General features: G+C 39.2%; 4 protein-coding genes across 6 annotated transcripts; 2 read left to right on the top strand and 2 right to left on the bottom strand.

Moving 5' to 3' along the window:
• Positions 1-95: 95 nt before the first annotated feature.
• urp1 (urotensin-related peptide 1) lies at positions 96-2,025 on the bottom strand. Its single transcript, XM_084009796.1, has 5 exons — positions 1,880-2,025; positions 1,375-1,503; positions 1,243-1,283; positions 850-955; positions 96-316 (listed from the first exon to the last, which is right to left on the bottom strand). Exons 1-5 carry the CDS (start codon positions 1,980-1,982, stop codon positions 285-287), a joined length of 411 nt encoding a protein of 136 aa, XP_083865922.1. The 5' UTR covers positions 1,983-2,025; the 3' UTR covers positions 96-284.
• A 2,148-nt stretch (positions 2,026-4,173) lies between these two features.
• c1galt1c1 (C1GALT1-specific chaperone 1) lies at positions 4,174-7,083 on the top strand. Of its 2 annotated transcripts, none has more exons than XM_084010528.1 (2): positions 4,174-4,319; positions 5,260-7,083. In XM_084010528.1, exon 2 carries the CDS (start codon positions 5,274-5,276, stop codon positions 6,225-6,227), a length of 954 nt encoding a protein of 317 aa, XP_083866654.1. In that variant the 5' UTR covers positions 4,174-4,319; positions 5,260-5,273; the 3' UTR covers positions 6,228-7,083. The 2 variants fall into 2 exon arrangements, with proteins under 2 accessions (XP_083866654.1, XP_083866653.1); XM_084010527.1 differs by having other exon boundaries at positions 4,174-4,324.
• Positions 7,084-7,611: 528 nt separating this feature from the next.
• Positions 7,612-9,495, bottom strand: mcts1 (MCTS1 re-initiation and release factor). Its single transcript, XM_084009591.1, has 6 exons — positions 9,316-9,495; positions 8,588-8,740; positions 8,393-8,490; positions 8,175-8,308; positions 7,966-8,033; positions 7,612-7,876 (listed from the first exon to the last, which is right to left on the bottom strand). Exons 1-6 carry the CDS (start codon positions 9,324-9,326, stop codon positions 7,795-7,797), a joined length of 546 nt encoding a protein of 181 aa, XP_083865717.1. The 5' UTR covers positions 9,327-9,495; the 3' UTR covers positions 7,612-7,794.
• Positions 9,496-10,648: 1,153 nt separating this feature from the next.
• cul4b (cullin 4B) lies at positions 10,649-19,511 on the top strand. 2 transcript variants are annotated; one of them, XM_084010170.1, is made up of 20 exons: positions 10,649-11,522; positions 12,651-12,766; positions 12,855-12,958; positions 13,078-13,147; positions 13,452-13,525; positions 13,609-13,771; positions 13,957-14,046; positions 14,495-14,577; positions 14,688-14,755; positions 14,917-15,035; positions 15,157-15,349; positions 15,462-15,566; positions 15,656-15,766; positions 16,222-16,307; positions 16,714-16,821; positions 16,936-17,049; positions 17,140-17,245; positions 17,354-17,526; positions 17,604-17,756; positions 18,309-19,511. In XM_084010170.1, the coding sequence occupies exons 1-20, from the start codon at positions 11,051-11,053 to the stop codon at positions 18,402-18,404; spliced, it is 2,604 nt and encodes an 867-aa protein (XP_083866296.1). In that variant the 5' UTR covers positions 10,649-11,050; the 3' UTR covers positions 18,405-19,511. The 2 variants fall into 2 exon arrangements, with proteins under 2 accessions (XP_083866296.1, XP_083866297.1); XM_084010171.1 differs by having other exon boundaries at positions 10,650-11,522; positions 16,723-16,821.
• Positions 19,512-19,613: the final 102 nt, after the last annotated feature.

The raw sequence follows: 19,613 nt of genomic DNA, 5'->3' as shown, positions 1-19,613 counted from the left end.
TAATGCTCCCTTCTTGAGGTCCCACACAGTCAATATTTTAAACATTTTTACCATAAAATATCACACTCAAAAGCAGGACACATAAATGACATTTCTGATTTCAAGTTTATTTTCAGCCACAAAAAAAAAGACAGTTTTACAGCTTCAAAAATATATTTTGTGTTGATTCAGTATAGACAGTGAATATGTCGTCTGGTGGGGAAACAAAAATGATGATGGAGAGCGAAGGCGTTTCCAATGAGGCTGTGATGAAATCACACCAAATGCCTTGCAGTGACTGGGCTCTAGTTGGTGACACAGTATTTCCAGAAACATGCTGTTGGGACATCACAGAGCGTAAACATTCAAAGAAAGGCAAATTTGATATGTTCTCATCCACATTTCTTTCAACCTACTCACTCTTAAGTACACAAACAGATATAACTGTTAAGTGATGTAGTTATCTACAACTTTATCTGAGTGGAGGATCAAAATATAGTAAAACAGAGATGTATTAATATAAAATATGCCATCAAATATGCGTACAATATTACCGTGTTAGAAATAAGCTAATTTATCACATGTGTTTATGAATAATAAATCAGGGTTTTAAAGTAAAGTTATATCCGTAAAGTATATTATTGAACATTTTTTTCCACTAAATAAGTAAACTTGACTACATTTGAAATCACATTTATTCCATCTGTCATGAGAATTAGGGAAAGTAGCTGAGCACTTGAAATTAGCTACAGTACTGTTAATTTGCATTACACATTAACATCCGCTCACTCAAGGTGAAATCCCTCGAGTGGCGGTGTGAAAGGAGCAGGTGTGGCATGCGCTTGATGAAATGTAATATGACTCGCTCACCTCTTTTATTTGTTTTTGGCAAGTTCTGCTCTGATCGGAGAAAACCCTGAGAGCGAAACTTGTCAGCAGCCGCCAGCTTCAAGACGGCTTCTCTGAGATTCTCCACCTCAAAACAACGAAAAGACATGATGCTGATTATATGTTGTACACGTATCTGTGGTGAACTACAGCCAGACATGTGATCTAATCACATTAACCCCCTTTTAAACCTGTTTGAATTGGCTTCCAGTGGATTTTAGAATTGACTTAAGGCATTTAATGCACACTCTGGTCTGGTTCCTGCATGTGTGATGCATATAGAGCCACACAACTCTGGAACAGGCTTCCTTCAATATATACTGCTGCATTATTACTGTCTTAAGAGTGTACAGCGATGTAGACAATCAGCCTTACCACGTTCGTAAACTTATCTTGTTGTGCTGAATCTTTAGCCCCTTAAAAAAAACATAAAAATAGAAGGTCACAAAATGATTCTCTTGACCATGTGACTGATTAATCTGCATAATATTTGTGTAACTGTTTTACCTTTATTCCAGGATTCTATTCCTCCATTGTGCTGCATCAGCAGCGGATACAGATTATTCACCTCTCTCTGCTGCGCCTCAGCAGTGTTGGCTCCATCCTCCACCTCTGACACTAATTTCTGAATGAAGTCTATTAAAATAAAACATTGTCCTCTCATCATCCTGTCATTGTGACATTAATATCTCTGCAGTGAGTTATTTATAGCATGTTTTTTTCATTTTTTAATCATACTTTGAAGAGCAAAAATGAAAATATTCAAATATTTTTGAGTTAGGAACAAACACCACAAAGTATATTTTTGAAGAATACAAGCAGAGTTTAAGTTTCTGTACATTATCTGGCAGAGACGGGGATTGAATACTACCAACTGAGCTAATATCTCACACAAATGCAGTAAAACAGACGTGCGGAGTAAATAGCGTTTGATTTAAGCCAAATTGATCTAAAGCAGTCCAACTTTTTCTGAAAGAACAAATAAAGAAATCCGTAGAAAAGAGAGTCTTACCTGGCTGTGGCTCCAGGTTGGTATCCGGGTACAGAGGTAGAGCATGTGTCCATCTTGCAGAACAAATCACAGCTACGAGGTAGAACAGAGCTACAGAAATCATGGTGCCTCTATCTTTAGATGGCCAGATTTGGACTATAACACTACCCTGCAAGGAACTTCACTTATATATCCCCAGCGGCCATCCATCAAAACCTGATCAATACATTATCATCACAGCCAGTCTCCTTCTTAATGGTTTTGATGCGGAGGATTTGGCGTCATGGACACAATTTAGGGGACCCTATCAATTGAGTCAGGGCCTATCTGTGCTTGTACAGAGGGGCCTAACAAATGTTTGCTCTGCGGCAGTAATCAGCGGCTGTCCAGAGCTCTGATGCTTTATGTCTGACACCATTTCTGTGTGATGGGCTCTTCAAATGCATCATTGCTCATGTCTGAGGTACACAGCTGGTGGAAATATGTCAATGCGGGTTTCTACGTCATTTTGAATTGAATGACTCACATTTCCGAAGCATTTAATTATCCGACGAAGCAAACAGGTCACATTGTTGTAAATATGTTGAAAATGTTTTGTTTTTTTGTCGAGACTTAAACAGTTTTGCTCTTGGGCAAATCTTTCTGTGTTGTGAACATAAGTGTTGGGGGGGAAAGAAATAAAAAAGGCACATTGTTGCTTTGAGCTAAATGCTAACACATTAGTTTAGTTCCATATAATGCTGTTGTCATGCTATATTCCAAGCCATTAGCTTAAATATATGTGAAATATATGAAAAATGTACAAATATCATAAATGCAGCTATGCAGTGTACATGACAGTGCAAAGGGTTAACTGAAGACAAATGCCAAACGAGGCCAGGGATAGTCAGCAGTCAGATCGGTCTCATAGCCTCAGGAAATACGTTTTTTCTTAATGTAGATCTGCTGAGTTCAGAATTCCTCTCAACCTAATGAACCACTAATGTGAGCTTAAAACACAACAGTTTTATATGAGAAGATGCAGATAACTGTGTTGAGAACCTTTTGGGAGAAATCAATTAAATGAATTAATGTATTACTTTTTTCATAAATGCTTAAAATTCAAGAATATTGTTCAGAAAAATATAAAAAAAATCTGTAACTTTCGGCTGCTTGGAGTGGCTGCAGGGCTGCAGGGTGTTTTGTCAAACTGAAAGGTCACTAATGGCATCGGGTGATTTATACGGCTGTCTCCACAATGTCGAAAACAACAACATTTGATACATTTGGCTGCTGAGCATTCAGTGCGAAGATGTAACAGACACGGCAAAGTAGTGACTTTCACACAATTTTGACAAAGAATGAAACAATAAGAATAACTTATTACTGTTAAAACCACATGCAGGATTGATGATGATGTATAAATCACAGTGAAAGGAAATGTAAATTTAAGGTCATAAATCATGCTTTCAAAGACAAGTATTAACAAAGTGAAAAGTGTCCCTAGCTTTGACTAATATAATATTACATTACTAAATTGTTAATAATGATGTAACAATGTACTTTATATACAGTGAAGTACTTTTAAAACCTGTGCCAAGCCCCCTCCACTGGGTCACAAGTCCAAATCTTTAGTTGTTGTTTTTTTGTGTGAAATATTTTATAATTAATCTTGTTGGGCCTTATATAGTTATTTAAATGAAACTATCTGAGAAGTTTAGAGGTGAAATCTCTCAAAGGTGGGACAGTTAACAACTCAAAGACGTCTGATAGTCAAAGCCCCGAACAAGGGGCAACAAGGTCACAAACAATAACAGTTCATCAGTTCAACCTTTAATAATAATAATTTTTTAAAACATATGTCTTAAATGCAAAATCTTCATCTGACAATGAACTAGTAGTTATAGCTCTCAGATAAATGTAGTAGAGTAACAATTACAACATTTCTTGACGGCCCAAGTAGTGTGAAGCTAAAGGCATATCAAATAAAAGCAATAACACAATAAAATATCACATTTGAGGAGCTAGAAACAATTCTTAAACGATAGATCAATTGTGAAAATAATGGATATACAAATATAATAATATTTTCTCTGGATTATTACAATTATTCAATAGTTGTTTCAGCTCTATTACATTTTATGTGATATACTCAGTTAATATTGATTATTTTTATTTTATAACGTTAAATATGTGTTTGTAGTTGATCACTATTTATTTATATTCTTAATATTTTGGGGCTCTATAGATAAACAAAAGAAACCGTTGTGGAAAAGGGGGGGGGGCACGCGGAGTCACGTGACCTCAGAAAGCGGAAGTAGCCGTTGAGTCCACGGTTCAACCCCGATGAGCAGCATTACATACATAACTTTAATGAATTACCTGCTCTTCAAGTTTAACAACGGCGACCTCACTAAACAGGAAACGGGGCGGAATACAACACAGTGAAAAGAGCGCCGCTGACAGCGTTGAGCTAGCTGATGTAAGGTACAGTAACTGCTATTTATGTTGTATATTTGTTTTGCTAACGGGACCCCGCCGTTAGCCGTTCAGGGTAAACGTTACCAAGATAGGAAGCTAACCGTTGGCTAACAGCTGACCCCTGACGACTCCTTAAAATTGTGTAAAGAAGTTCACTTAACTAATGTTGATGGTAGCGGTTCGGACTCGTTCATTTAAATGTAGACGAAAGGGTAAACGGTAGAGCAACTTCGTGTCTGTGATGGTCAATGTCTTTAGTCAAACTCGGACCACCTCAGCTGTACAAGTTAATATAAGACGAACAAGCTAAACGACCGTTTATTGATGGCGTTAAATGACTAAGCAATCCCATTATTACTTACAGTTTATTTGAGAGAAGGGACAGTAGCAAGTAATGCGATCCGACTTTTTCAGCCCCGATAGCGATACCCAGGACTTCAGTGTTTCATTAATAACCTGTCTACCTCACTGACATCATTCTCTCATGTGCAAGGCAACACCAGAATTGACTTTAACATTGCTTTTCTAACTGACAGCCCCCCCCCCCCCCCCCCTCCCCTTAATACAGGATAAGCGGTAGACAATGGATGGATTGCTTTTCTAACTTTGTAAATCAAAGATAGCAATATACATAGATGGAAATGTACTGAATTGTGATTTATTAAAGTAGTGGTAGTATCGGACTGACATCCAATATCAGTGTCGGTGCAACTAATAAATACACATGGTAAAAAATGACCAGTTAGCCAGAAGGTTATTTTTTCATCTGAAGTTCCCCAAAACAGGGCATACAATGTATAAGACTTGGAAAGTACATCAGAGCAAAACCCAAAGCAGGGCATGGAAAAAGACACAGTTGTTTATCAGTAGAAGGATTTCTGACATGAATACATGCAGAACGACAGCTACAGTTACATTAATGTATTTTCTCTCTCATCCAGTGTCTGCTGCCAAAATGTTGTCTGAAGGAGGTTCTTTCATGAAGGGGATGGTCATTGGAGGCCTTTTCTGCTTGGTCTTGTCGCTCCTGGGTAGCATGAGTCCTGGCACCGAGTCCAGCGCGGACGACCATCATCATCATCACGTCCAGGGCCCGAGTAAAGATGAGCTGACACGACTCTCTGACAGTCACATGCAGGAGCTGAGCAATCAAGTCCAGGTCTCTTGCATCATTATGGTCCAGCCCAAGATCCTTGTTTACTGGGCCACTACGATAGACACCTGGAGCAAACACTGCGATAAGGCTGTGTTTTACACCTCTGAGTCCTCTAAGGCGCTCGAGGCGGTGGACTTGGATGAAAAAGACGACTGGGCGAGGTTACGTAAAGCTCTGAAGCACGCTTATGAGAATGCCGGAGACCTGCGCTGGTTCTTTGTTGCACAAGCTACCACGTTTGCCATCATTGAGAACCTCAAATACCTGGTGCTCGTAAAGGATCCCAGCGAGCCTTTCTACCTGGGCAACGCTATGAAGTCAGGGGAGCTCGAGTATGTGTCATACGATAGTGGAATTGTGCTAAGCTATGAGGCGCTCAAGAGGCTAGTGCATGTGTTCCAGGATGAAGACAAATGTCCGGAAAGAGGACGCACCCTGTGGAAGTTGAGCGAGGACAAGCAGCTGGCTGTGTGTCTCAAATATACCGGCGTCTTCGCAGAGAATGGAGAAGACTCCCACGGGAAGGGCCTGTTCAACAGCCAGAGTGTCAACACCCTGATATCGGATAGCATGAAGGCCAACCCCAGTAATGTGGTGGAGGGCTGCTGCTCCGACATGGCAGTCACATTCAACGGGATGTCACCGAATCAAATGCAGGTGATGATGTTTGGAGTTTACAGACTTCGTCCTTACGGCCATGATTTTCATGACTCGTTAGTATTCAACCCTCCTGAAGGTTCAGATAATGACTAGAGACTCGCTACTTCAAGATGGATGTGGCATTTTAAGTGCTTTTGTTTCTGCGATGGACAACTTGGCCGTGGGAAGATGCTTTTCTAATTCTGTTTAACACTTTTATGTATGTTTGTACCTTTTTGCACTTGGCACAATCAGCACCCCATAATTTTGTGGTGGAGGCAAACCGTTGATGGGTGTTCTGTCCTTCTGAATGAAGATAGAGCTGGGACTTATATCAAACCTGTGAATCTGAGAATACATCGCCCAACTGACTTCAACATTGTATGGAAGCACCAATAATCAAGATTGAGTCAAACATATGGTAGCTTTAAATGAAGTGCATTTCTTGCCATGTTAATTTTGGTTACCTCCAAATATGAAGAATTGGATCTTGTGGCAAAATGGGAAATAATATCTTAGTGTTGACTTCTGGGTTAAGTTAATTCTGTATATTGTTTTTCACACAACTCTTCAGTGGAGGTGACATTGTTCCTCTGAAATTCTATAAACATATGGGTGTCAGATGGACCAGATTACTTTTTTTTTTAAGTGACTTTTGCATAATTAAAGTAAATAAAATAAAATTCTGATTATATTTAATGTATTTCTGTGGTGTTGAATGATCCAAAAAGGACTGTTAAACGGTGGGAATGAGAGTGAAAGTGAAAAATCGTATAAGAGTTGTGATAGTTTCTGGGTTTTAATGGTGTAAACCATTTCAAGCATTCTGTGAATGATTTTTTGTGGTAAAGGGAAATATTTTTACAGTTAAAGGACTACTTTGTTAAATTTAGCCTTGACCCCTGTTGTACACAATGTATATTAATATTTTGGTGCTGTCAGGTAGAAAAATAAAGAAAATACTGCAGTTCTCATGGATGCCTTTGTACTACTGAAATATGTAGTTGGATTAAAACAAAGGATATACACCCCTCTGTATTATTCAACACAGTTCAAAAGTTCTACAAACCTCTAAAATAACCATTAAGTTGAATCATAATCTCTGCTAAAACACTTTTAAAAATCATAAATTCATGAGTGCTATAATGTTTTTTTTTTAAAGTGTTCTATTTTTCATGTACCTAATTAAGTGGCGACATTGTAAATTCAACACTACCTGAAATTCTATCTGATTTCATCTGACTGCAAGGACAGAGATGAGCTGTAGTTGTAAACCTGTGTAACTGTACACCTCCTCGGTGTGAACATAATGATCACATCCTGTTTGATAAGGATTTGTCCCCACTCCCTCAAGATACACTACATGGAAGTAGGTAATTAAGTTTAGCCTCAAGTAATATTACAATGTTGTCATGTCTACCATTTAATTCAATTCTATAGTCACTAGGGTATACATGGACAGCTTAAAATAGGATCTAATGCAAAACACCAGCTGAGATTAAGATTTAAAGCAAGATATTTTATTTGTGCATAATGGCAAATTGACTCAAAGCCTTCAGCAGGTTACACAGCTAAATCCTTAGGTGTAAATGGGTGATGGGCAACTCATGTTGCTATCAAGAGCTCCACGCTCTCTCGGGGGGCGGGGGGCTGGACATGGGCGTTGCGAGCGTTGATGTCATCATTTATACGTCTTCATGTGCCACAATCCATCATTCAGATAGTGAACGTTCTCAATTCCAATCCCCTTGTTGACTTTCTCTCTGTTTGCACACAGATTAAGATCAGATGTCATAAGAGCAACAGCAAGGATTTATTTGCCTCAGTAACATGTAGGGAAAAAGTCTCTTACATGTTGTCTGCAGACATCTTCATAACACCAACACAAAGCGCGTGTTGTTTACCCTCCGCCATTATGGCCTGCATCCACTTGTTAAAGACAAACTGGTACGTAAGTGGTTTTGAAATGTGGAATGAATGTGAGACATTTCACTAACCATCATGGGAAAATTCCACAAGTTAGTATAATTTCCATTTGCAGCATCATGCCTTAAAGGATACAACTACTGTGTCTTCTCCAGCCGGGTAGAGTTTAGCTCCTGGTGACGTCAGCCCGGGGCACATGATATTTGCTCCACTTAACACAAATTTAATGGCCCCTTTGTCTACTTGCTGGTGTGGAAGAATGAAAGGATCTAGGAAAACACAACAGAATGTATCACCAGTGAGAGAAAAAATTCAAACATGACCATCAGGCAGGTGCCATCAGAAGAACTTACATTTATGCAAGAGTCTGAGGGTTGGGTAGAATGGTCCTTCTCGCTGTCTGAAGAAAAGCAGTTCTCCGTTCACTGTCAAGATTTCAATGTGTTCATGGCTGCGGGAAGAATAGAAATCTAAAATGAAGAAATTCTACTACACTGGAAACAGATTGCACGTGAGAACCTTGATGGGAAAAAAATGACGAGTTATACCATCTCACTATTTTCACAGGGTCCTTTTTTGGCATTATGTGATTAAGTGATGAATCAATGTCAGGAAATTGCTCCAATAGTTGATTTTTGATGCCTTTGATCACTGATGTCTTCAGCTGGATACAGTTCGACACATTTTCCTTCTCATCAAATCTGAAACAGGAAACAGAACAAGCTTTTTATGGCCAATCACATGGTAAGAATAGTTGTGAACAACAATAATTCATTCAAATATTTGGAGGATAAATTAACAATTATGCATTCTTTTAAATCTCATCCAATCACACCAATTTTTGACTAAATGTATGACAGTGTTGAGAACTTTGCAAACAAGAAAGGTACCTTTGAACGTTGTAATTATGAGCTCAGATATATTATTTTGTTATTGTAATTGTCAGAGTGAAAATAAGATTAGCTAAAGTGAGATGAGCCTGAATGTCCCCGCATTCTCAAGATGACACGGCTGTTGGATTTAAGGAAGAATTGTCTTGTTGAGGAACAAAAATGAATTATTAATCACATGGCACTGACAAACGTGAATATGTAGATTTCTCAGGCCAAGTCCAACGTTATTTAACAGAGGATGTGACACAATAACACAACCCATACCTCATATCAATTGAACTTGAGCCTTATATACGTTTGAATACGCGATTGCTAATCAGTTAGCCTTAGCCACCTAGCCGCGGTTAGCTAACGTCACAACATGGAAATAATCAGCGGCGTACTTTTTAAACATCCTCGGTGGTCGCTGTTGCCGTTGCTGCGGTCCTCGGTTGTGACAGACTTTGTCCGGACTTCCTGGTCGGGTATAGTAAACTAGTAATAAGTAAACAATAGAATACAATTCATATATCAACTCTACAGCAAATCCCACACGCCTGTTCAGCAGTGGAGAGAGGGCCAGATGAGAGTTGCGTCATTTTACGACGGTTGTTTGCGTTACACGGCAAGTCAAGTCACCGTGGTAACTTCTGTAACCGGAACACAAAGTGGGTTTTCAATGCAAACTACTGTATCTTGCGTAGATAGTAACAGCAATAGTTATTTAGTCCTACGTAATTCGTGTCAACCCGTATTCTTTTTTCTCTTTGTGCACGTGAAATGGCTTTCATGATGTCATTCTGTTTATTAATGTGGAAATAAATGCTATTTTTAATTTTAAATTGACCATCAACACTGATTGAGAGCCTCGTTAATTTCCGCACTGTGAGTATCCCTCAGTGAAACAGAATATTTGAGCTGTGTACCGTTATAAGAGGGATTTAAAGCAAATCATTTGCATTTGATTGGGCTGCTAAAAAGTGGTGATATTAGTATGTAGCGTGTTCAGGAGACAAGCTACCGAGGACTTAGTTTAATTGATTGATGGCTGTCATGATATTATTGGTTGACATTGGTTGTTACTAGTTTATAAGCACAACATGTTTTTTATTTTACAGGATTGCTTTTTGATATAAAAATATGAAGAAAACATGTTTGTGCATATTTTGTTGTAGGTTCACAATATGACTGGGATGTGACATAAATAAATACTTTACAAAATAAGAGGGCGTGTCATCCATCTATATACAATGCAATACAGTACATTGGTCCCATGGTCCAAATGCAAAACTTAAGAATTAGCAAATTAACGTAAGGTGCAAACACTAAAAACAGAAAAAGAAAGGCTATGATACATGGTACAAACATACAGTATAGTACAATAGTACATGCAAGCAATGCCAATTTAATATACACTGATAAATAAACAACAGACAAGCAGTTGTAACAGTAACAGCGGTTTCATGATGAAGAAATAATGTTCTTGAGTTCGTCTTTAATGAATACATTATTACACTTTAGTTTTACAGAGTTAACTAGAAAATATTCACAAGAGAGTATAATACCGTATCTAATTTAGCAGCACAAAAAATGGCGTGGCGCCATCTTGTGGTCAGAGGAGTTACAACACCGTAGTCGGTATAAAAAAAACACGCTTATGCAAAAAGTACTTTTTGTACAAAGTACTTCCGGTGGGGTCACCGACTAGCTTTTTTTATCAGCGAATTTTCCCGTTTGTACCGAAGGAGATTTTAGTATGAAGTGAGCTTATTTTTGCCGTATTTATATTTCTCCTGTAAATAATTGTGGTTTAGGGTCGCTGCGACCAACGGCTCCCGCTCAACGACTGTGTAACGCGGCGAGACACGAGAAGCGAAAAGAGGAAGCAATAGCCAACCATCTTTCTTCTCCTGCCAGCAATAACAAGAAAGAGACGAGGCTAGGTTCAAGTGGATCCGTGTAGTTTACAGTTTATTATCTGTCTTATACTGGATAAGCGACTTGGGTGAAGAAGAAAAAAACAACCCCTCGGTGTTGAGATAGATTAAAGATCTCGGACACTGAGCTCATCTCCCGGCAAGCCTGGAAGTTTCGGATCAGAAGACCTGGCTGTTGAGAATTAGTATTCCCGTTTTTTTCATGTTTCCAACAGGTTTATCTTCCCCTAAGCCCCCACCACCGCCAACACAGGAGGCTAGACCCGCGGCCACTGATGTCAAAAGCGACAGCGGTAACATCACGTCTCCGAAGAAGAGGAAAATAAACGGCTCAGAGAGGGAAGACACCACTGACGCGATCTCTTCCTCGCCTCCAAAGACCCTGAATCCCTCCTCTTCTTCCTCCTCCTCCTCCTCTCCCACTCCGCTGCACATCCAGAAGAAGTTGAGGTTTGACGATTCGGTGGATTTCATTGGGCTGGATGTGAAAATGGCTGAGGAGGCTGCTGCCGCTGCCGCCGCTGCTTCATGCTCCAATAACAAAAGCAAAGCCGCGTTCCTGTCTGCCGGCGTGGGACACCATGCGAACGGACTGAGCAAACCCGCAGGCTCCGGCATCTTTTCCAACAGTAAACCCGGCGCTGCCAAGAAACTAGTCATCAAGAACTTCAAAGGTAGCAGAAACATTGGTGGATGGTGTGATTCAAGTCTCAATATGCAACTTAAACTGCTAAAAAAAAGTCCCCAGAGACCGTGTATTACAAGGTACAATGTTAGAAATCAGTGTTCTAGTCCTGGAGGCGGCATTATCATGCAAACACTATAATATTACAGCATTATCTGGGAACCATGAATGCATCTACCATCACATTGACATAAGAAATATAGAATATCATAAATCTGGTCGAACATTTAATGTCCCAGAGTGGTCACCTCAGTAACTGATGGCACAATATAGTAACGATGGCTGTTTCAGACGAGGCATAAATGCTTTTAGTGATTGATTAATTAGAGCCACTCATAGCAAATCAATTCTAAAAATCCAAATAGGAATGGCTATCAAAACTATAAAAAGACCAAGGCTAGGTATCAATTTTTTAAATTTCTGCAAAGTCATATTGTGATGATTTGATCTGCGTTTTTCTGTAGTTCAAATGAATTATTCTGAGCAATCATTTAAAGTAAATTAGTTAATAGCTTGTTTGACAGAGAATTGGGCCAGGTTTAATTAATAACAGTGAAACTCTGGACATTGCTTTGAATGCCCGCAATAATGGAAAATTGTAATATTCTGTAATATTATATTGAGATCATTATTATAACCATTTTAACCTATTTTAATCCGAATTGGCTCTTGATGAATCCGTTTTGTTGACATCAAGATTTCTTTTTTCGAGCGAGACCTGAAAACAAGAATGCAGACAATCAGCATATGAGGCGTTACGACCAGCAATCAAGCAACAAATGGAGTTAATCGAATCAATTTAAGGAGTAATAAAAAATAAAAAAAGGTTTGGCTAGTAAAACTACAGAATCTCATTTGAGGGCAGTTAGCTTCATTCCTTTTAAGAGGCGCATGAAATACCTGCCGAGTTCAGTGTGTGCATGTAGTAGATTAGTAGAGAGCTGGGTCCTTTTAACAGCTTATACATGAATGTCATGAGATCATTGTTATGACTAATGATCATAACGGAAGCCTAGTCATATCTTTATATTACACTAACCAAAATCAGAGGCAATATTACATCTTATAATACAATTCAGTAAGCAGATATTAAATATTGTTGTCCTTGTGCACACAGAAAAGCCCAAATTGCCTGAGAACTACACACAGGAAACCTGGCAGAAGCTGAAGGAGGCAGTGGAGGCCATACAGAACAGCACTTCAATCAAGTACAATCTCGAGGAGCTTTATCAGGTATCACTGCAGACCCGTTGGCCTCTCAGAGGAAGCTCATTGATATAGAATATGGCATTTTTAATTATTATTTTTTTTGTCCCTTCAGGCTGTTGAGAACCTGTGCTCTCATAAGATATCTGCCAAGCTTTACAAGCAGCTGAGGGTCGTGTGTGAAGACCACATCAAGGCACAGATTGATCAATTCAGAGAATATCCTTTTATAATTTTCTACTTCTCTTCAATTTCCATCTTGCATAATTTTGTATAGCTTCGTTTTGATAATTCTGTCGTGTTGATGTGAAGCTCTTTTCCCTTAACGTTGTTCCTACGGATGCCCTGGACAGTGTGCTTTTCCTAAAGAAAATTGACAAATGCTGGCAAGATCACTGCAGACAAATGGTATGTTGAAGACAAGTGGAAGCTGTCAATCCTTTTTAAAAAATGTGTTACCATTTCCTCATTCTCCATGCAATTTGTTTGTTGTTTAATTTTCATGTTTAAAGGGTTATTCCACTGATTTAGCATTGCACTTCCATAAAGTTAGGGGACTTCAGAGAGATATTGAAATGCACTGTAAATTATCAACCCCACGTCAAGGTCAGGGTTACCAAAGAAGGCATCATAAAACTTTTTTTTTTCATAGACTGACCAACCTTGTGACAAGTGAACTGACTAACTGTGAATGTTTCTCATCGTTTAACAGATCATGATTAGGAGTATATTTTTGTTTTTGGACCGCACCTACGTTTTACAAAATTCAATGCTGCCATCAATCTGGTGAGTGATCACTGCTACTGCAAAAATATGAGGCTGATTACTGTTTTAAAGCGAGTGTTTGAACAAGCTGCTCTGCTCTGCAGGGACATGGGTCTGGAGCTGTTCAGGTTCTACATCATCAGCGACCTGAAGGTCCAGAGTAAAACCATCGACGGCATTTTGCTTCTCATCGAGAGGGAGCGTAACGGAGAGGCGATAGACCGCAGTCTACTGAGGAGCCTGCTGAGCATGCTCTCTGACCTACAGGTAACCTACCAGCCTTTTTTATTGTTTTAATTAAAAGCCTGTATCTTTGTCTTGTACTACGAGAAAAGTGTGGCTCTTGGAGCCGCGTTGTTTGTGATCATAACCGGCACAGGGCTTTGATGAGTTGTCAATTTCTATTTGACAAATGGTTTTAATGAAACTTATGTTCTCTCCATCCTTGACAGATTTATCAAGATTCCTTTGAGCAACGTTTTTTGGAGGAAACCAACCGTTTGTATGCTGCAGAGGGACAGAGGCTGATGCAGGAGAGAGAGGTGATTAATGAGACCCTCATACTTTGTCCTCACTGTGTTTGTTATTGTAATTAATAACTGGCATATTCTGGATTACACAATTTATGTCCAGTGTCTATTATAACATTCCTGCATTTCAAAAATGAAATACAACATCAGTTCTTTATTTAAGTTCCTCAGAATGAAACAGAAAGGACTCACTATTGTGTGTTCATGTTAAAAAATGTTTTGCTTTATTTATTTTATATTATATTTGTTTTATCTATTTTATGTTCCTCATTTGATTTTATTATTGTTTATTTTAATTACCTGCTTTATTTGAAGCACTTTGTAACCGGGGTTATAAAAAAAATTATAGCAGTTGTTGAGACCTACATTATCTTCCATCCATCCATCCATTGTCTTCCTACATTATCTTGAAAGTAGTGAATATTAAGAGAATAAATATGCTTTCCCCCTGTTTTCGTAGGTACCAGACTATCTCCATCATGTCAACAAGCGCTTAGAGGAGGAGGCTGACAGAGTCATCACATATCTGGACCAGAGCACACAGTGGGTGACAGACTCTAGTATTCAGTTTGCACTTTAACACTGACAAAGATTCATTTGTAATCTGAGCTTCTTCTTTTTTTTCTCTCCTTGTTATTTTTTTCTCCACTCAGAAAACCGCTCATCGCTACTGTGGAGAAGCAGTTGCTGGGTGAACATCTCACAGCTACTCTTCAAAAAGGTACACAACAATGAATGCATTGAATAAATGTATATACATGGGTCCCATTACAGCAGTAAGTAAATGTCTAGGATGTATCTGATGTCTAATAATACTGCCTGCCTGACTACATGCTGACTGAACAGCTAGAACTCTGACTTTCTCTTGTTTGAAACTTCCAGGGCTGACTCACCTTCTGGACGAGAACAGAATTCAGGATCTGTCTCTTCTCTATCAGCTCTTCAGTCGAGTGCGAGGTGGCGTTCAGGTCCTCTTGCAGCACTGGATAGAGTACATAAAGGTAGGACAGCACCAGTGGTGATAAAAGTCTGAAGATAATGCGTGACGAAGGTGCTGAGCCCTCGTGTGTTGTTGCCTGTTCTTTTGCTAACTGTTGTTTTCCAACATCTTGGGGAAACTAGGCTTTCGGAAGCACAATCGTAATCAATCCTGAAAAAGACAAAACAATGGTACAAGAGTTATTGGACTTCAAGGACAAGGTGGATCATGTCATCGACATCTGCTTCATGAAGAACGAGAAGTTTGTTAACGCCATGAAGGAGGCTTTCGAAACGTTCATCAACAAACGGCCAAATAAACCCGCAGAGCTCATAGGTCAGTAAGCATTTACCCCGTTCAGAGCTGCTGCACCATCAGTAGATGTAAAAAAGCTTCTCATCATCATCTTCTTGCAATAATGTGTAATACAAATGTACTTTATTTACAGCAAAACATGTGGATTCAAAGTTAAGGGCAGGAAATAAAGAAGCAACAGATGAAGAACTGGAGAAGATGCTGGATAAGATCATGATTATCTTTAGATTCATCTATGGTAATATTTACAATCGGATTGGTGTTAGTTTAGGATTGTTACCCGCTCTGTGTGGTTGTTCTGAATCTCATCATGTGTTGGCATTGTAGGAAAAGATGTTTTTGAGGCCTTTTACAAGAAGGATCTGGCCAAGAGGTTGCTGGTTGGAAAAAGTGCCTCTGTGGATGCTGAAAAATCAATGTTGTCAAAGCTGAAACATGGTGAGTTTAATCCATCGGAGTGTCACTTCTTAACACACACACAACTATCTGAAATAAATCACAGAAAAGGGCATCTGTCAAAATGTCAGATTTTCACTAACACTTGTCAAAATAATAATTCACATTTATGATATTACTATTACTATATATTTAAAGAAAAACTGGAGACAAACTAATTATAATGCAATGAGTCAAATTAATCTAACTTCTGTTTATTGTGCGTATTTTGAGTGTAGGGACGTGCAAAGATGGTTACTAACTACAACTGTACAAAAAGTGAGAACTTGAAAAACTTTTTTTAAAGATGCGCTGGAATATTTGCACTATAATAGATGCGTATTATTAACATGATATCGATATTTCATTTTTAAATATCGGGGTTATTGTCAATACGAACATTGCGTCATCTCTACCATGAATGCACGTTGATTTGTGACCTTTTGGTGTTTCCTCAGAATGTGGAGCAGCATTCACCAGCAAGCTGGAGGGGATGTTCAAGGATATGGAGCTTTCTAAAGACATCATGGTGCAGTTCAAACAGGTGAGAACAACAATAGTAGGTAGAATCTGGCAGAGCATCCATGTGTGTTTTTCTATTTGATACACTGAGATTATGTATAAAGCATATGTATAAAGTTTTCAGACCGACATAAGCACTGCGTGAAAAATGGAGCCCCCGTGTTCATTTCAATTAGCCCTCTGTACACAGTAGGGATCCATTTTCAATTTACACCTACCTGCCTACCCACCCTCCCTCATATCATTATGATAAATATATATTATTGATTATTTAGACACCCCACACCAAGACGGCCTCTTTTTCTTTTTTTAGTATCATGTTTTGGATTTTAACCACCAACATATTCAGCTTTTCTAGTGATAACCTCAAGTGAAGAATGAAATATGGCAGGTGGATATCACACGTGTGCCATTTTTCCCCCCTGAAGTATATGCAGTGCCAAAACATTCCTGGTAACATTGAGCTGACGGTGAACATCCTGACGATGGGTTACTGGCCAACCTATGTCCCGATGGAAGTGCACCTGCCTCCCGAGGTTAGTGCTGAGCAAATATCCCAATTTTTTTTCCGGGAACATGATGTTTTATAACCTGCCAGGCAATAAATATATTGAGGATTGCTTTGTAACGCCTCTGTTATCTTTGTCCAGATGGTGCGACTGCAGGAGATCTTCAAGACCTTCTACCTTGGCAAACACAGTGGCAGGAAGCTGCAGTGGCAATCAACACTCGGCCATTGTGTTTTAAAAGCTGAATTTAAAGAGGTGGATAAACTAATAGAGGATACTCTGGTGCGTTGTCACCAAAATACAGATCAATATAAATTTTTTTCTCTTTGATTTCTGTTACAAAAGGGCAAGAAGGAGCTGCAGGTGTCACTTTTCCAAACACTTGTGCTACTGATGTTTAACGAAGGAGAGGAGTTCACTCTGGAGGAGATCAAACTGGCAACAGGAATAGGTCTGTGTGATCAAAGTTTGGTTGGAAGCACTTTGATGAAGAAATGAGTGTTGGCAAGATGCAGCCCCACTGATCTAAAATGGTGAACATGTTTCTGTTGGCTTACAGAGGACAGCGAACTGCGTCGGACTCTGCAGTCCCTTGCTTGTGGAAAAGCACGCGTCCTCACCAAAATCCCAAAAAGCAAAGATGTGGAGGACGGGGACAAGTTTTCCTGCAACGATGACTTCAGACACAAACTCTTCAGGATCAAGATAAACCAGATCCAGATGAAAGAAACGGTATTCATATCATCTTGCAGTAGACTCCTCACTCCGAGCTTCTGGTGAATTATTTTAACCAATTGTTTTCCTCTCAGGTGGAGGAACAAGCCAGTACCACAGAACGGGTCTTTCAGGATCGTCAGTATCAGATTGATGCTGCCATCGTGCGGATCATGAAGATGAGGAAGACTCTCAGCCATAATCTCTTGATGTCTGAAGTGTACAACCAGCTCAAATTCCCTGTCAAGGTGATTATCTCAACACTGAATTGCTTTATGTGCGATGGAAATGTGTCATTGATTTCTATGGGGTGTGAGTATTTTATGTACTGTATACTGTTTCAGTCTCAAAATCTGTTGTTGCTTTATCTGTTTTCTGTATCCGCTTCAACATGTGCAGGAATCTTTTATTTAACATAATTTGTTTAACTTTGCAAATTCACATGAATTATAGAGAATACATTTGAGGGTGATAGATGCCATATGTTTGGGGGGTAATACGACATTTGAGTTTTATGAAATCCTAAAGAATTTTGACCAAAACAAGTACTAGTAGTAGTAGTAGCGTTAGCTGACAATACTGTTAGTGTTGATTTAAGACAAAGCTACCAGGATACGATCAAAACTGGCTTGTACAAGACAGACTTTTGCATAGTAAGTTACCCTGGGGAAGTGAAGTGGCCTACACTAATCTGCTTTTCACTGTCATTTCCTCACTCTTCAAGGCATTAAAAATAGCCACGAATGCTGGTATGTGCCTCGTGTGTAAACCTCTGCCTCCTCTGCCTTCTCTCCTTTCAGCCTGCTGACTTGAAGAAGAGGATAGAGTCTCTTATTGACAGAGACTATATGGAGCGTGACAAGGAGAACCCCAACCAGTACAACTACGTGGCTTAGAGAAAGGAAAAAGTGACTGAGAGAAAGAAATGCAGATGGTCCATTCAGGCTGAGGTGATCGGTCTCCAAATCTTTTGCTCCAATGGGTATTAACCATTATCATCTTCAACCCAGCGACCGACAGTGAATGGATACTGCTCCACAGGATTTTTGTCAGGGGTCTCGGGATCTTGTGGACTGCATGCCCAAAAGAGAATATTGTCCATATTTCTCAGTGCCTCTGAGAGTTGGGCTACCGTGGACACAAAAAGAAGACACACAGATGTTGTTCGGTTTGCTCTTTTTTCTTTTTTTTTTAATGGAGAGGAAAAATATTTATTTTCAAACTTAGATTCTTCTTTGTCCATAGTTTGAATCAATATGCTCTTTGTTATCAAGTCACTTTTTGTCTTTTTGTTCACTCATTATCTCAAGCCAATGCTGACACACTTAATGCTCTAAATGTACCACACGTTGGAGAGAGAGAGAGAAAAAGGATCGAAAAAATTAAACTGATGCTTCTTTTTTCAGTCGGTGTCAAATGTGGGACTATTGGATTGACGTTCATAGTGGGGAAGTGACAATTTAGGGAATACCTTTTGTCAAATGTGTGATCCTGCAGCAACATTTTCCAATTGTTTTCAGGCCTGATAAAGCTGTGATCACGAACACGCAAAGCGTTCAAAGCAGAATTCGTGCTTAAAAAAAGCAGCACTTCTTTTGTTATAGGGTGTACTCAAGCTGCTTAAACACTTCAGTTCTACAAAAATATGCATTTCAGTTTCTCATTTGTCCCGTCTTTGTACGTTTTTGTACATACTTCACAAAAGTGACATTTTAAATGCTCTCATCTGGCAGTCAACTGTTTTTTTTTAGGTTTTTTGTTAACCCTTAGAAAGTATATTAAAAGCACAATGACATCATAGGCCATTTCCACATCTTCCCCGGTGTCATACCACACACATACCTTTTGTATGTCTCCCTGTGGGGCTTGCAGGCCTTGAACAAAAGCTGGGGTAAAAGAAGAGGATTGCCTCAACACACGAGGAAAAATATGATTGACATGCTGTTGTTTGTATCAGTCTGTTAGATTTATTGCTTCAGATTAAAATAACTGTTTCAATCGGGGTTTTTTTCTTTTATTAATATATTTCTCCCACTGCAGCCCATTAGTAAGCACTTTTATCTGAAGCCGTTTAGCATTCACATTAAAGTGAGCCTTGACAAAAT

Source organism: Eutrigla gurnardus (assembly GCF_963514095.1).
Source record: "Eutrigla gurnardus genome assembly, chromosome: 5".
Taxonomy (NCBI): domain Eukaryota; kingdom Metazoa; phylum Chordata; class Actinopteri; order Perciformes; family Triglidae; genus Eutrigla; species Eutrigla gurnardus.
The sequence above is the reverse complement of the archived record's forward strand: the minus strand, read 5'-3'. Positions and strand labels throughout refer to the sequence as shown.